Source organism: Nuphar pumila, chromosome 3 (genome assembly GCF_984573655.1).
Source record: "Nuphar pumila chromosome 3, dmNupPumi1.hap1.1, whole genome shotgun sequence".
Classification (NCBI taxonomy): domain Eukaryota; kingdom Viridiplantae; phylum Streptophyta; class Magnoliopsida; order Nymphaeales; family Nymphaeaceae; genus Nuphar; species Nuphar pumila.
Window position 1 is genome coordinate 138,017,703 of NC_143251.1, and position 18,864 is coordinate 138,036,566.

Here is an 18,864-nt window from a genome sequence, read left to right on the forward strand (position 1 = left end):
CAGCTGCTTCTCCACTCCCATAGGCAACACAAACATAGACATGAAAAATTCTAAAATAGTGGAAAGAACATGTTTGACTAAAGTCAGACGGCCAACGATATATAGATAAGACGACTGCCATGATAGTAATTTGTGCTTCACTTTTTGAAGCGTTGGAGCCCATGCAGCAGAAGAGAGGCGCTTCACTTGTAACGGCAAGCCCAAGTACATTATAAGCAACTCAGAAATAATGCAATTAAAAATCCTTCTCCCAGCTGCAAGCATAGTGGACTAAACATTGAACATAGTAAAAGAGCATTTGTTCTCATTCATAGAAAGCCCGGATAGAGAGAGGAAGAACTGAAGGATAAGCTTGAACCCAAGCGTCTGCTGAATATTTGCATGACAAAAAATGATCATATCATCAATATAAGTAAGAATATGACCTTGAAAGTTCAAAACCTGCAAAGGATCAATGAATCGCGATGCCGCTACCCACTTAAGCAAGACTACAAGACCCTCAGCAACCATATTAAACAACAAAGGCGAGAGAGGACACCCATGCTGCAGACCCCGCCCCAGCTTGAATCGATCTCCTCTAACACCATTGATATTTAACATGGCCTGGGCATTTGAGATCAGCTCCCTCACCCAACCAGAAAAATGATGACCAATCACGAAATTAGATAACATGTGAAATAAGAAGGGCCAATGCACGAAATCAAAAGTTTTATGAAAATCTAATTTAAGGACAAAAAATGGTTGACCGTTATGATGTAAGGAATGATTAGCAGAGATGTGTAACACCCCGATCTGAAACCTCAAGAGTTCGAGTTCGGTTGGTATTACTTCCTAGAGGGAAGAGTGCAAAGCTTACATAGAGAAAATGTGGCTAAAAAAAACTTTTCATTTTATTGCACAATCATCTATTTCTTACAGTGTTCATCATTCATAACCAAAGAAAAGCAATTACAATATTCCCAATGACAAGGAAAGTAAAAATACCAATGCTCTGCTGAAGACGAGAAAAGTTGCTCACAAGTGATTGAATTAATGCCTGGAACCTACAGTTGTAATTAAACAAAAATGGGGGTGAGTCTACAACCCAGTAAGAAATAATTATAAGTAAATACATAATCAATTTACAACTGTAGTGGGCTCTAAGCCCCTAGTCTTATTTTAGTTCTCGATACACCATACATGTTTAGATATTTTAATTACCCCCATTATCAATCTCAAAAACACTTTCTCTCAACTATCACTAGGCTGGCTATACCGGTAATAGTCATCTATGGGTGTAGCAACCCTGTAGAACACCCCAATTCTACATGTTGGCCAAACAATGAACCATACACTCCCAGTGGTCCCCAGACCACCAGGCACTGCAGTGAACCACCACGGGGACCCCACCGGTAGCTAGCCGGGAGGTCAAGCTCTCAATCTCGGCGTGGTTCATGCTACATCCTAAACATGATGGTTATCAACCATTCATGATCATCTAGAGTCTCAAACCAGTGTGAGTGAAATCATAAGTCATAACTAAGTTCACACATTGAACAATATTCTCAAATTCAAAGTTCACTCGTTTCATCACGAGTGGTGTCATGAATAATCACAACAATCTCATTCTTAATCTCATGATGACGTTAGGACTCACACCGCTCTCACTTAGCACGCAATGATATAGTGTCTCTACATCATTAAATCACCGGCAGCCCACTCTTCATGGTGATTGCACTCTGGCCGCGAACCAGGTAGCCCTTGCCATAGGTCGCCACTTCCGAGATTTAAGGGGTACTGCATGTTGAACTCTAAATATCCATTCATACTACATGAATGAACTAAATGAGACTCTAATCCAAACTTAATCTCATCATAATGCATGATATTAATGATCAATTAGACATGCAATCATAAACACAATCGCCTTCTATCATGCATGACATATTAAAACTAACATGCATATCAAAATAAACATGTATTTAACTTAACTCATAATGTCAAGCATGAAATTTATGCATGTCATGGTTTCACTCAAATCTATCATGCTAATCACATAACATTTATAGTAAAACAACGTGAAAAAGTTTATTCACATCTAAAGTTACTTATAATATCCCTTACCTCAAGTGCGAACAACATACTCTCTCCAAAATCGAGCCTCACGAAGCTCAAACAATAGGATCTGGTCATTAAAGCAATATACTTGAATCAGTTCACAAACCTCTTACCAAATTACCAAAATACCCTTCCCGAATCGTATTCAAGAAACCATGGTTTCTGCATTATTAGTTTGACTGAATTTCATAGACCAATAGATTCCCCTCTTTAATACAAATCCAACACAACAAACCTTACTCGATTCCGAGTTCGGAGTGCGAAGATATGTCCATTTTACTGAAAAGGATCTCAAGTATCCAAATGGATCTCTTGGTACATTTCAGATTTCGGGCAATTCGAGATTATCTTATGATTCGATTCTGATCTGGATCCAAACCCTGTCTGTTTGAATTCAGATCCATTTCATAATTGGATCCAAAACTGCTTGACTAGATCCAAAAAAGTCTGACTCGATCCAGAATAATCTGATTGGATCCTAACCAGATCCATTCTATTCTGACTGGATCCAGGACAGATTGACTGGATCCTGAACAGTCTGTTTGGATCCAGATCTGCCTGACTGGATCAAGGATAATCTAACTAGGTCCAGACCTGCCTGCCTGGGTCCAGATCCGGGACTGATCCAGTCAGATCTGGACCCGGTTAATCTAGATCTAAGACAGGTCCAGATCGAACTAGGTCTGGACTGAAAACCCAGATCCAGACCCGAATGGTTCGGTTCGGACCTTGGTTCAACCGGATCGGTTCAGACTTGATTCGGTCTGGACCGGTTTGACCCGAACCAGAATCAACCAACCCGGTTTGGCTTGAACCGGTTTGACCCGAACCGCTTTGGCCTGGACCGGTTCGATCTGAACCGGTTCGGTCTGGGTGCGACCCGGTTCGGTTTGGGTCGCACCCAGGCCGAACCGGCCTTTTTTTTTTAAAGTACTCGGTCTGGGTGCGACCCAGACCGGTGGGCTCGGTCTGGGTCGCACCCAGATCAACCCGGTTCGGTCTGGGTGCCTGGACCGAACCGGTCCCATGATTTAAAAAGGCGGAAGGGGTTGTGCCCCTTCCGATCTCTGGTGCAGGGGGTCTGCCCCTGCCGACCCTCTCTCTGCACCCACCAGCCTGGGCCGGCCTCCGGGGCAGGCCAACGGTGTCGGCCGGTCGTCGGGGCCGACCGTCGGAGTCGGACGCCATAGGGGTCAGCCGACCCCTCTCTCTTTCTCTATCAAACATTTTTTTTCTTTTTCAGGAACTCGCCGGCAGCCATGGCTGTCGGCCCTCTGTGCTCCAAATCGGAAAGAAGAACGAAGAAGATGGAGGAAGACGAAGACCTACCTTGTCGTCGTTACCGTCATCGTCATCGCCGCTGTCGGTAAGCTCCTCCTTTCTCTCTCGCTCCCCTTCTCTCTGTCTCTCCCTCTGCCGCTCGAGGCAATGCGGTGGAGGGAGGCTGCATGAGGGCTTTTATAGCCCTCACGCAGGGTGATGATAACCCTCACCCCCACGAATTTTGGGGGGTGAGGCTTATTCTCACCCCCTCCCGTTGCGCAGTTTCCCCTTTGGGGAAACCACAGTTTTTTTTTATGTTTATCCCCTCCGGCGACTTCGCCGGAGGGTTTTTTACAATTCTACCCCCCTTAAAAGAAGATTCGTCCTAAATCTTACCTGGAAACAAATGTGGAAATTGCTCGCGGATATTAGATTCACGCTTCCAAGTAGCCTCCTTATTGTTGTGATTGCTCCATCTAACCAATACGAGAGATAACTCCTTGTTTCTCAGCTTTTGCACTTTTGTGTCCAGAATCTTTATGGGCTTCTCTCTCATACTCAAGTCATCTTGCAAATCTAATACAGTCTCAATTGTATTCAATATATAAGAGAGATCTGGCACGTATTTCCGCAACATGGAAACGTGGAACACGTTATGAATTCGAGATAAGGAAGGTGGTAGAGCTAACCGGTATGCTGTCTGACCAACCCTCGCAAGTATCTCAAATGGTCCAATATATCTGGGGTTCAACTTTCCTCTTCGACCAAAACACATTACTCCCTTAAACGGAGATATCTTTAAAAACACGTGATCACCTTGCTCAAATTCCAACTCACGACGTCTTTTATCCGCATAACTCTTCTGTCGACTTTGTGCTGTGAGAAGACACTCTCGAATGAATCTCACTTGGTCTGTCATTCGCTGAACCATCTCTGGCCCTAACAAACTCATTTCTCCGACTTCATCCCAACACAGGGGAGTTCGACATCGTCGACCATACAATGCTTCAAATGGAGCCATGCCTATACTTGCTTGAAAGTTGTTGTTGTAGGCAAACTCTATTAATGGCAAAATATCATTTCACGAGTCGCTATATTCCAAATTACATGCCCGGAGAATATCCTCAAGGGTCTGAATGGTTCGCTCAGACTGACCATCTGACTGAGGGTGAAAAGCTATACTCATTTTTAATTGTGTCCCCATAGCTTCTTGAAAACTTTGCCAAAATCGTGATGTGAACTTCGAGTCTCTATCTGAAACAATTGAATCAGGTACTCCATGAAGTCTCACAATTTCTCTAATAAACAATTGAGTCAGTTGGTCACACGAGTGAGTTGTCTTACAAACTAAAAAGTGAGCTGACTTAGTTAGCCTGTCGACAATCATCCACACTGAATCCATCCCATTCTTCATCTTTGGAAGCCCCGAAACGAAGTCCATTGATATGTCTGCCCACTTCCACTCGGGTATGGGAAGTGATTGCAAGAGACCACCTGGTATTTGGTGCTCAATCTTCACCTGCTGACATACTAGACAATTGCTAACAAACTCAGCAATGTCTCTCTTCATACCACTCCACCAAAACGTATCTTTCAGATCTCGGTACATTTTGGTGCTACCGGGATGGATGGCATATCTAGAATGATGTGCCTCTTCCAATACTTGATTTCTAAGTTGATCATTCTTGGGAATGCACACTCTCTGGCGATATCTAAGAAGTCCTTGATCATCAATTTTGAATTTTGAAACTTCATTTTCTGACATCTTTTTTCTTAATTGCATTGATTCTGGGTCTAAGAGTTGCTTTTCCTTAATTTGATCCCACAATTCTGACTTCAATGTGGTTTGCACAAATAATAACTGACCTGGTAAGCATTGAGCTTCTGCCTTCTGATGAGCTACCGAGGAAAATAACTCTCAGTCTGCAAGTCTAGCTAGAGCTCCTGCCTTTCTGCTAAGAGCATCAGCGACTATATTCGCCTTACCCGGATGATATTTTAGTTCGAAATCATAATCTTTCAGAAATTCCAACCATCTTCTTTGACTCAAGTTCAAATCTTTCTGAGAAAACAAATACTTAAGGCTTTGATTGTCGGTAAAGACCTCAAATTGCTCGCCATAGAGATAGTGCATCCATATTTTAAGGGCAAAAACTACCGCTACTAGCTCCAGATCATGCGTCGGATAGTTAACTTCATGAGTTTTGAGCTGACGAGATGCATAAGCTATCACTTTTCTGTGTTGCATCAGAACACAACCCAATCCTTTGTGAGAGGCATCGCTATAAATAGTGAAACCTCCCGATCCCGAAGGTAAGACCAACACTGGATCAGTGGTCAAACGCTTCTTTATCTTCTGAAAACTTTGCCCACATTTATCATTCCACTCGAACTTTACATCTTTCTTTGTGAGCTTTGTCATAGGAGCCGCCAACAAAGAAAATCCTTCCACGAATCTCCGATAGTACCTAGCTAATCCCAAAAAGCTGCAAATTTCAGTAGGATTCTTGTGTTTGGACCAATTGATGACTGCTTCGATCTTTGCAGGATCTACCATAATCCTGTCTTTAGAAACAATGTGTCCAAGAAAAGACACTTGTTCTAACAAAAAAGCACACTTAGAGAATTTGGCATAGAGCTGATGTTCTCTAAGTGTCTGCAGAACTATCCTCAGATGCTCTTCATGTTGCTCCTTCGAGGTAGAGTATATGAGGATGTTATCGACAAAGACTACCACAAACTTATCCAAATAGGGTCTAAAGACTCTATTCATCATATTCATGAAAGCAGCTGGTGCGTTAGTCAGACCAAAAGGCATGACCATGAATTCATAATGGTCATATATTGATCTGAAAGCTGTCTTGGCCACATCTTCCTTCTTAATTCTCAGCTGATGATAACCTGATCTCAAATCTAACTTCGAGAAGCATGTCGCTCCTTGCAGTTGATCAAACAAATCATCGATTCTCGGCAAAGGGTATTTATTCTTTATGGTTACTGTATTCAATTGACGATAGTCTATACACATACGCAGTGATCCGTCCTTCTTCTTTACGAACAAAATTGGAGCACCCCAAGGAGATATTGAAGGTTGAATAAATCCTTTCTTCAATAACTCATGTATTTGCTCCTTGAGTTCCTTGAGTTCCGCAGGTCCCATCCGATAGGGAGCCTTTGAAATGGGTGTTGTTCCCGAAACTAGATTGATTTGAAATTTAATCTTTCGATCAGGAGGAAGACCTGGTAGATCTTCTGGAAAGACATTATCATATTCCTGAACTATGTTTACATCTGATATTGAGAGGTTTTCTTTCTCTTCGGTTTTCATGTAAGCCAGGAATCTCATGCATCCCTTTTCAATATATATATTGGCCTTTAAACAAGATATCATAACCGGCTTAGGTAACTTTCTAACACCCTGATATGTGAAAGTTGGAGTATGGGGTATTTAAAAACTGACACACTTTCTTCTACAATCGATAGTGGCATGATGGTCCGACAACCAATCCATGCCTAAAACAACATCTAGATCCTTGAAGTCGAGTTGCAACAAGTTCACAAGCAACTCGCGATCTTCGATTTTTACAACGCAATTTGGATACACAGTATCCACAATGGTGGTCGCTCCTATAGGTGTTTCTATTAAGTAAGATACACTCAATCGAGAAGGTGCCACTGACAACCGTTTCCCAAAAGCTGAAGAAGTGAAACTATGTGTAGCTCCTGAGTCGAATAATCCATGTGCTACATTGAATTAATCACGTAATAGGCTTATTATTTGATTCATTTATACTCGTATAAAATTCTATCACATGTTAGCGAGATTACGCCACTCAGTTACTCAAAATATCTTATTTTATTTCATTGCTAATTCAAGTACACATAAATAAAATATTACTAAGCAAACAAGAAGAACACAAAGCAAAATAATGGATACTTGAACTAGACTAAATAAAGCTAAGTATCCTTAAATTTATCGTCATGTTTATCTTCGATCTATCTGAAGCTTGGTTCTCTTCTTGAACTCTTTTGCGTTGGTTGAAGGTGGGTCAGAGGAGAAGTATTCAAGTCATATTGGGGTAAAGCAAGAGTGTAGGTAGGTGAAGTAGGATCAACCGTAAGATCTTCATCCTCGCTTTCCTTTTACAAATTTCCCCAAATCGTTCGCCCTTGCCCAAACCCTGAGTCACCTTGATTGGCTCCCGCTGCCTGTCGAGCTGCTTCGACGGCCTGAAATACCGCTCTCTGAGCTTCTTCAACCAGAAGCTCGTGGAATGGAGGTGGAACCCTCTGGTTTCCACCCCTCATGGCGGCCGCATATCTAGCTCGGGACATATGTCGTCCCCGTGCGCTGGCCATACGAGGCCCTCCCCGAGACACAAAGTTTGTGTTCAGATCTGCTCTACTCCCAATTCCTTCTTGAGCCGCCTTCTGATTTCCTCTCATCCGCCCACGTGTTGACCTTGCTCTCTGACAGTTGTATTGATGATTCCTCCTTCCGTACGGTGGTGGGTGTGGCCCCTCGGTAGTGTAAGGGTAGTTCTGATGATAAGCGTCTCGGTCTCCGAATATGATGTAGATCGGAGGGGCTGAGGTGTCAACTCTCTAACCACCTGAGTCATGCTTGTGATGACTCCAGTAACCATCACCATTGCGGCGAAGAATTCCTCTCTCCCGACCATGGGAGGCTCAACTGAGCCTTGAGCCCGTGGGACATCGTTGTTTCATTGTTCGTTAGTCATTCCTAATTAAGCAATAATTTAATCACTAACGTGTATTATTCAAGCACAAACTTACATCTTGTCATTGAGTCTTATTATGAATTATGAACATTTTTTTTGTGTAAACCTGACTCTGATACCACTTTGTAACACCCCGATCTGGAACATCAAGAGCTCGAGTTCGGTTGGTATTACTTCCCAGAGGGAAGAGTGCAAAGCTTACACAGAGAAAATGTGGCTAAAAAAAACTTTTCATTTTATTTCATAATCATTTTTTTCTTACAATGTTCATCATTCATAACCAAAGAAAAGCAATTACAATATTCTCAATGACAAGGAAAGTAAAAATACCAAATGTTCTGCTGAAGACGAGAAAAGTTGCTCACAAGTGATTGAATTAATGCCTGGAACCTACAGTTGTAATTAAACAAAAATGGGGGTGAGTCTACAACCCAGTAAGAAATAATTATAAGTAAATACATAATCAATTTACAACTGTAGTGGGCTCTAAGCCCCTAGTCTTATTTTATTTCTCGATACACCATACATGTTTAGATATTTTAATTACCCCCATTATCAATCTCAAAAACACTTTCTCTCAACTATCACTAGGCTGGCTATACCGGTAATAACCATCTATGGGCGTAACAACCCTGTAAAACACCCCAATTCTACATGTTGGCCAAACAATGAACCATACACTCTCAGTGGTCCCCAGACCACCAAGCACTGCAGTGAACCACCACAGGGACCCCACCGGTAGCTAGCCGGGAGGTCAAGCTCTCAATCTCGGCATGGTTCATGTTACATCCTAAACATGATGGTTATCAAACATCCATGATCCTCCAGAGTCCCAAACTAGTGTGAGTGAAATCTTAAGTCATAACTAAGTTTACACATTGAACAATATTCTCAAATTCAAAGTTCACTCGTTCCCTCACGAGTGGTGTCATGAATAATCATAACAATTTCATTCTTAATCTCATGATGACGTTAGGAGTCACACCGCTCTCACTTAGCACGCAATGATGTAGTGTCTCTACATCATTAAATCACCGGCAGCCCACTCTTCATGGTGGCTGCACTCTGGCCGCGAATCAGGTAGCCCTTGTCATAGGTCGCCACTTTCGGGATTTAAGGGGTACTGCATGCTGAACTCTAAATATCCATTCATACTACATGAATGAACTAAATGAGACTCTAATCCAAACTTAATCTCATCACAATGCATGATATTAATGATCAATTAGACATGCAATTATAAACACAATCGCCTTTTATCATGCATGACATATTAAAACTAACATGCATATCAAAATAAACATGTATTTAACTTAACTCATAATGTCAAGCATGAAATTTATGCATGTCATGGTCTCACTCAAATCTATCATGCTAATCACATAACATTTATAGTAAAACAACGTGAAAAAGGTTTATTTACATCTAAAGTTACTTATAATATCCTTTACCTCAAGTGCGAACAACGTACTCTCTCTGAAGTCGAGTCTCACGAAGCTCTAACAATAGGATCTGGTCATTAAAGCAATATACTTGAATCAGTTCACAAACCTCTTACCAAATTACCAAAATACCCTTCCCAAATCATATTCAAGAAACCATGGTTTCTGCATTATTAGTTTGACTAAATTTCATATACCAATGGATTCCTCTCTTCAATATGAATCCAACGCACCAAACCTCACTTGATTCCGAGTTCGGAGTGCGAAGATATGTCCATTTTACTGAAATGGATCTCAAGTATCCAAATGGATCTCTTGGTACATTTCGGATTTCTGGCAATCCGAGACTATCTTATGATCCAATTTTGATCTGAATCCAAACTCTGTCTGTTTGGATTCAGATCCATTTCATAACTGGGTCCAAAACTGATTGACTAGATCTAGAAAAGTTAAACTGGATCTAGAATAGTCTGATTGAATTTGAACCAGATCCATTCTATTCTGACTGGATCCAGAATAGTCTGACTGGATCTTGACTGGATCCTGAATAGTCTGTTTGGATCCAGATCTGCCTGACTGGATCCCAGATAATCTAACTGGGTCCAGACCTGCCTGACTGGGTCTAGATCTGAGACTGATCTAGTCAGATATGGATCTAAGATAGGTCCAGATCGAACTGGGTCCGAACTGAAAACCCAGATCCAGACCCGAATGGTTCAGTTCGGACCTTGGTTCAACCGGATCGGTTCAGACCCGATTCGGTCTGGACAGGTTCGACCCGAACCAGAATCAACCAACCCGGTTTGGCTTGAACCGGTTCGACCCGAACCGCTTTGGCCTGAACCGGTTCGATCCGAACCGGTTCACCCAAACCTGACCCGGTTTGGTCTGGGTGCGACCCGAACCGACCCGGTTCGGTCTGGTTCGCACCCAGGCCGAACCGGCCTTTTTTTTTAAAGTACTCGGTCTGGGTGCGACCCAGACCGGTGGGCTCGGTCTGGGTCGCACCCAGACCAACCCGGTTCAGTCTGGGTGCCCGGACCGAACCGGTCCCCTGATTTAAAAAGGCGGAAGGGGTTGTGCCCCTTCCGATCTCTGGTGCAGGGGGTCGGCCCCTGCCGACCCTCTCTCTGCACCCACCAGCCTGGGCCGGCCTCCGGGGCCGGCCAACGGTGTCGGTCGGCCGTCGGAGTCGGCCGCCATAGGGGTCGGCCGACCCCTCTCTCTTTCTCTGTCAAACATTTTTTTTTCTTTTTCAGGAACTCGCCGGCTGCCATGGTAGTCGGCCCTCTGTGCTCCAAACTGGAAAGAAGAACGAAGAAGATGGAGGAAGACAGAGACCTACCTTGTCGTCGTCACCGCCGTTGCCGCTGCCGGTAAGCTCCTCCTCTCTCTCTCGCTCCCCTTCTCTTTGTCTCTCCCTCTACTGCTCGATGCAATGCGGTGGAGGGAGGCTACGTGAGGGCTTTTATAGCCCTCACGCAGGGTGAGGATAACCCTCACCCCCGCGGATTTTGGGGGGTGAGGCTTATCCTCACCCCCTCCCGTTACGCGAAACCGCAAATTATTTTTTTTATGTTTATCCCCTCCAACGACTTCGCCGGAGGGGGTTTTACAAGATGGTTGTAAAAAAAGTAGAATCACATGAAAAGATTTTCCATGCAATTCATGTTGAGAAGATCAAGGGGAAGACATCCTTAAGTTAGATTGGTGTTAAATATGTTTTCTTTTCATCTTCTGCACCAAGTAAGCGTTTGCTACCAAGACTCAAGGGAAGCCACTTTCCCTTGGAAGGGACACATAAGAGGGAAAGTGCTTCCCCAAGAAGATGTGAACCCATTTTGATAGGAAGAAGCCATCAACATATTTCTCATGGCAATGTTTGTTTTACCTGTCTTGAGAAACAGGCACTTTTTTTTTCCACGAAGGATGACCTCTTTCATAAGAAAGGACATGCACCAACAGGCTCAACTTGTCTGGCAAGAGCAGTTAGTACACATCACCTTGTGTTGGGACGTTGCAAGTTCAAACCCCAAATGGTATGGTTGTATAACTGGTAGGGGTCCGCCTAACCCCCAGCTTTCGAAAAAGGGAAAGGACATGAAACAAATGCCTCCTAAGCATGTGTTTGTTACATGCAGAAGAAGCTCCATGGCAACACTTGCCGCGGCTTAATTGAAAGTCCAAACCCCGCTCACCCACTTCAATGGAAATACGTCGGCAGGTGAGGTGAGTGTGTTTGAGGGGGTTCCCCATTGAAAACGAGACTCACTTTCTATAAGGTATGAGTTTCATGTTCAAGGAAAATGAGAATTGTTGAGAAATTCATTCCACGACAAACAGGATGTGCATGCAGATCTTAGAAAATCAGGACCCCGCGACCACCCCTGTCTTACGTTGCCCACCTTTGAGAGCTACGGAGACACCTGTGCGCCAGTGGGGTTTGATCATGTGTCTACAACCAATGCCTTAACAACCACCCCATTGGCCATGCAGGCGACCCTCGTGGTGGTGGATGAAAAATGTTATATTGAGATTTTAGTTGTATAATTTATTGTTCTCCTATCGGCCCATCATAGATTTTCTTGAGAATCATCTTGAATCAATCTTTTGTTTTATTTTTTATTTTTTAATAATTATGATATTTACTGGTTATTATATTGTTTTAGGCATTAAATGTGTATTTTAGAACTTGATTGGACCCTAAAAGCCACATCCTTTTTCTGTTTATTCAGTTTTAGATGTTTTTCTTGAATTATTTTGCTTTTATTTTTTTAGTTTTTTATTTAAATTTCTAAATAGATCGATTAAAAATCAGTCGATTAGTTTCAATTCAGGCTGATTTTTTTAAACCATTAAAAAATGATTCTGTTCAGGAATTAATTCTGAAAATGTTGATGGTAATGCTAATTCTCAATATTTAAACACTACTTTTATCGGTATTTTTTCTGGCATAGAGTTTAAAGAGAAAAAGTAATGTAAAAAGGAAGTACTTTTCAACTACAGGAAATAAAAAACAAACTAGAAAATTGCAATTAATTAATTATTTCAATATATTAATTAAGCATAATTAAGATAGATTTCTATATTATTTATTAGAGTTTAGGTCATATATAAACACAACCACCCGGTTATATGCCTACCAAAGGAAAGCAAAATAGGAAAGTTAAACAAGGGCATGTTTGCAATGCCCTGCCATTCTTGGATTTTCTCAAGATCTTGTGATTGCAAATGTACAATCACAAGACAATGCCTAGCATAGGCCCCAAGGGGGATTGGCTTAGTGGGGTGGGGATCTGACTGACAGTCAAGGTTTGATTTTCATGAGTGTTGCCCTTCTGCGCAAGCCAACACATAACATAGGCCTTGGGGGTAAGGGTCCTAGCCTCGGAGTTTTAAGCTACCTACACGACCACCATAGGTATGGCAGGCTGAGCCAGCGCGACCAGGTCTTTGCGACAGACGTGTTTTTTTCATGTTATAAATTCAAAATACAAGTTGTGATTGTTTTTGCCTTGAATCTTGCAAAAATTGGTTACAGGATTGAACTTGTGATCAACAATTATATCTTTTTCTTTCTCAGCTGATGTTGTTCATCCCCACCTAAATTTCACCTTTAACTAGGGGTGGCAAAACCTGACACGACCCGCCGACCCGCCAACCCGCCTCTTAGGCGGGTTCGGGTTTGGAAAAAATGAACCTGTTTAATAAACGGGTTGACCCGCCTAACCCGTTTATTAAACGGGTCGGGTTCGTGTTAGGGGTATGCCAACCCGCCTGACCCGTTTAATAAACAGGTTAGGCGGGTGGGTCGACCCGCCAACCCGACCCGCCAACTCGTCTGCCAACCCGCCAACCCGATCCGTCAACCCGCCAACCCGACCCGCCAACCTGACCCGCGAACTTGAAAACCCGTTTACCCGACCCAACCCATTTATTAAATGGGTTGGCGGGTCATGTCGGGTTACCCGTTTATTTATTAAACGGGTCGGGTTCGTGTTTGCCACAGCCGACCCGTTTAATGAACGGGTCGGGTTCAGGTTGAGGTATGCTGACACGCCAACCCGACCCGATTGCCACCCCTAACTTTAACAATTAAATGGAAGGAAATTTTGCAATTTATTATTGATTAAGCTGGGCAATACAAAATTTCAGTGAAAACTATCAATAAGACACAAAAAACAAATAGAAAAAAAGCCACCATCAAGACCATGACACGAATCTTGGGTTTTTCTTAGCAAAGGAAAATCTTGCAATAAATTAAAAATATTGTTTTTTTTTTCTGAGAAAATCTTAGGAACACATCATCATATACAAACTTTTTTAAAAGTAGGAATACATAGAAAAAAAAATCCAAAAAAAAGTCAACATCAAAATATATCCATGATAAAATCATTACATTTTAAACATAAGAGGTGTTTTGAAAATGACAAAATCATTACATTTTAGACATGGGTGATATTTTGAAAAATATTGCATTTAAGGTCATTTTTATAGGATTTTAAAACACTTATAATAAAATTGAGATATAGTCACAAAGATCACTATATATGTGACTACGATGAAGACCATGTTAGTATATATATCCAACATAGAGTAATGGGTTTGTGCTAAACCTATTTGGTGCTTAACTGCGTGCTAAATTGGGTTTTTGGGCTTTTTCATTTTATTTTTAAATTCTAACTTTCAACACCGGGGTAGGTTTTTATAAAGTTGGATGGTCCAAAATCTTTGTAAATTTTTTAGGCTTCAAACATCATTTTTTTCATCGAAAACACATGATCCAGGTGTGGATTCTTAGTAAATCTACCATGCCCAATACATTTATGGGGCCGGAACGGCATAAAAAGCACCGGAGAAGCCCGAACAACCTGTTTAGCATGCGTTTTTTAGATCAAATGGGTTTACCACAGACCCATTTTCCATTTAACATATATCAATGTGTCTAAATGCAACCCAACGGTCCTACCCATTAAAAGGTGTGTTTGGATGCTACCAATATCCTGAAATCTCAATTTCCCATATTTGGAAATTCTTGATACTAGTACAAGATCTTTAAGTACAAGTTTTGCATGACTTGACAAAAAAAGAGAAGAATTCTATGTTTGCGTTAATTGTACTTTTTAAAAGAAAACCTTTCTCGTTAAGAAGATTTTGAGTGTACTCGTGAACGTACATCCGTTCAAAAGAAAATGGCCTAGGGTTTGCTAAATTACACAAACACCCTTATTTTCCCAACGAGTGTGTAGCAGGTCAGAGCTCGCTCTGATGCCGTTCATCTATGCGATGAACGGCATCCCAAATACCATGGATGGGGACTCTGATGGGCCCCACGATTTTTTTTTCAGAGCCATTGATGCTTTAGATGAACGGCATCTAAGGTTTGCAATATGACCAGCTGAAAAATAATTCATATTTATGGTGCTGTTCATCACATGGATGAACGGCATCAGAGTGACCTTAACTAATTGCTTTAGAGCACGCCTTAACCTGATTTGCGAACAAAGGTCTACACTCGTGGACCAAAAACTAGGGGTGGACCAAAAACTAGGGGTGGCAATCGTGTCCGGTTGGCGGGTTGACCCGACGGGTTGGCGGGTCAGCATACCTCAAAGCGAACCCAACCTGTTGTCGGTTGTGGCAAACACGAACCCGGCCCGTTTAATAAATGGGTAACCTGACACGACCCGCCAACCCATTTAATAAATGGGTTGGGTCGGGTAAACGGGTTCTCAGGTTCACGGGTCAGGATGGTGGGTCGGGTTGACGGGTCGACGGGTTGGCGGGTTGACGAGTCGGGTTGACGGGTTGACCCGCCCGCCTAACCCGTTTATTAAACGGGTCAGCCGGGTTGGCGGGTTGGCATACCCCAACCCAAACCCGACCCGTTTAATAAACGGGTTAGGCGGGTCGACCCGTTTATTAAACGGGTTGGCTTAAGCCCAACCCGAACCCGCCTAAGAGGCGGGTTGGCCGGTAGGGTCAGGTTTTGCCACCCCTACCAAAAACTCTTGATAAGGCCATTGAAACACTTAAATTCCTGCGAAGTTCATTCCAAAGACTGGAGTTTGGAGGAGTACCAACAAAAAGAACTCAGCTTTTCAAAACTCAGACTAAGCAAAGAATCAATAGTGACGTCAGCTGAAGCCAACAAATACCAAATATTTGAAAAGGAAAAAAATCAATAACAATATGTTGGGAGTAACATAGTTTTGGTTTGTAGTTTTATTTATCGAGGATATGAACTAATTAGGGTTGAAAACGGGTCGGATATGGGTCTGCATATTTTGTGCCTATGATGAGGCCAATATTAGGGTTCTACAGCCGGCCCGAACTGACCCGACCCAGTAGCCATTAAGACCCGACAGTAAACTTATCGGCATCGTGTTTGCCCTGGATCTTGTTAGGACTAGGTTGGCTTGGGCCTGCAAGAGCAACCGAAGCTTGGCCCATCTCGGATTGAGTACCAGACCCACATCCACCCCTAGCCAGCATCAATACTGACTAAGGCTGTACTTGAATACCGGTAAAGAGACGGTTTGAGGTCAGATCTGGTATGACACCCGGCTAGATCAACTTTCATTCAAACAGGAGATCCAAGATCCACGGTTTGAGGTTCCCCCAAAGTCCGCGATATGGTCAGTCCATGGATTAGGGATCTGCAAGCAGGGTTTCTCAAATCCATGGATTTTAAATTGGCCGTGGATCTGAGATCCAAGGCAATCAAATGTACCCTAAGTGAATGTTGGGCAATTTAGTTATCTGTGTCCAAGTCCATCTAAATCTGTTCATATCCCACAATCCTGGATCACAGTTAGACATGGCTTGCATATAATCAGATCCATAACCATGTTTGGTCAAATTAATATCTATAACCCATATCTGTGATCCATATATGGGTCAGGTGCCACATGGCACATCTATACTGAAGACAATTTTCAGAAGCTTGTAACCTGGGTATGGGACACAGATAGGTTACATACCCGATCCAAACCCTTCCTGACTTTAGCCCATAATGAAAATGGCAGGGAGGAAAACCATGGATGATATCCAGACCTTTCCTGTGCAGTGTCAATACCCAGTTCCGGGTCTGGACTCTGGACCTGATCCAAATTGTATCTTATTAGAAAAATGGCTTATCATTTGTAGGTGATGTGTGTGTATGGTTTGAGCCACACCCTTCTTTCTCACACTTACATGGATTCCACTAGCTAATCACAATCCACCAACTAACAGTGTGGGCCCCAACTGAAAGCTACACTACCTTTACCCATAACCATCTTGTCTGCACTTTTGAGGGAGCCCACAACTTTCCCAAACAAAGACTTTGTTTGGAATTGGACAAAGCCAATAAATGTATAGAGTACACCAAAAGGTCTACTTCTATTCAAGGTAAGGTGAGGTTTGCCACAAGGGGCAAGTTGGGCCTAAATGGCTGAGCCTAGGCCTGACCATGCCAAAATTTGTTGAATATGACTCCATACAAATCAAACACAAAAAGTTTGGTTTTGTTCTTTTGAGACAGTTCTTACAAAATCAGGATTTTAATATGTCTTGCTGTTATGTATTGTTTGGCTTTGTTGCAGTTGCCTCATTGAGGTAAATGATGATCACTCCTAGTTGGTGCCCCAAAATCCAGCTTTTTCTAGATCTGAAAATCATGAATCTGTCACTTTTTGAGACTGTACATGCTTTACTTATGTTAACCAAATCTCAAAGTTCTGCCACTTGTGGCCTCTTGTTTCCCATCTCAGTAGCATGAGAATTAACAGAAAACCACAGTAAGCTTGATAAGCAAAAAAAAAAATGTTCATGTTAAGGCATCAAGAGGGTGCCAATGATACCAACCACTAAAATATTTAACCCTTTCAAGCTGTCACAAGGACAATCCATTTTGACAGCATGTCCCTCTGATGACACAAGCAGACACGAGGACACAAACACTAATAAACATGAATATTTTAATTATTTTTAATGTTGTTTCTGTAAAAAATCATTGTAAGCATTAAAATATCAAAAGATTAGTTATTTATTGATTGAAAATTAAAAAAAACCGTGTCCTCATGCTTTTATTTTTCAAAAAAAAAAATTGAACTTGCATGTTGAACCCGTGTCAACTGTCCTCATGTTTGTGTCTTTGTGACATGGCTTTCAAAATGGCACACCTAGCAGTTTTTTCAAGTTGGTGGGTAGCTCTCGTGGGATTCGAACATGAGACTCCACAGTTATGATGATAGTGTGACCTAACCATCTAACTATTTCACTTGATCTCGCTACGCCTCACAGTTGATTAAAGCCACAACCATCTGCTGCATAAACTGCACATCAATATGTTGTAAAGCATTTCTTACTTCTGGAGAAAAAATGGTATTTGCAGCTTTGCCTGACAATAGTATTGTTCAACTTTCTTGTCATGAGTACTCCTGATTAACAGCTAAGCTAAAAAGAAAGTTGGAGAGGTCATGAACATATCCCTACTCAGTGGCTACCCATCACCTTACATGGAGGCAATTGCTACCATTGACTGGACCAAATGCACCACATTTATGAACCAAGCAGCATAAAAAAAAATGAATTACTTTTGCATAAATTCACAAGATCTTGTTGTCGTCGAGAGCGGATCCTGTAAAACATTGGCTCAGATTAGCAATCTCACCCAGCGTTTACAACCACAAAACCCACCCTCGGGGGGAAGGGCGGGTTTTATGGTTGTAAACAACACTGGGTGAGATTGCGAATCTCATTCAGCATTTTACAGGATCCGTTCTAGTCATCAACCCTCCTCCTTTATCTAGGTTTGGGCCTGACACTAAGAATGACACATCATGTACATACAAGCGGGGGTGGCAATCGGGTCGGGTCGGGTTGGCGGGTCAGAATACCTCAACACGAACACGACTTATTTATTAAACGGGACGGATGTGGCAAACACGAACACAACCCATTTATTAAACAGGTAACCCAACACGACACGGTTAACCCGTTTAATAAACGAGTCGGGTCAACACAACACGATTACACGATACAGCGACCCGTTTATTAAACGGGTCGACCCAATAACATAAACACGATAAGTTAATATATATATATATATATATATATATATATATATATATATATATATATATATATATATATAAACGGGTTATAGGTTGATGGGTTCATATAAACGGATTGACCCACTCGCCTAACCCGTTTATTAAACGGGTCAAATGGGTTGGCATACCCCTAACACGAACATGACCCGTTTAATAAACGGGTTAGGCGGGTCGACCCATTTATGACACGAACCCATTTAAGTCAAACCCTATCCCGGCTAA

General features: G+C 42.2%; 1 protein-coding gene across 1 annotated transcript; it reads right to left on the minus strand.

Annotated features, from left to right (window-relative positions):
* Positions 1–3,745: 3,745 nt before the first annotated feature.
* On the minus strand, positions 3,746–4,312 carry LOC149844026 (uncharacterized). The gene has a single exon (XM_090001013.1). The coding sequence runs from the start codon at positions 4,310–4,312 to the stop codon at positions 3,746–3,748; it is 567 nt and encodes a 188-aa protein (XP_089857139.1).
* Between the last annotated feature and the right edge of the window lie 14,552 nt (positions 4,313–18,864).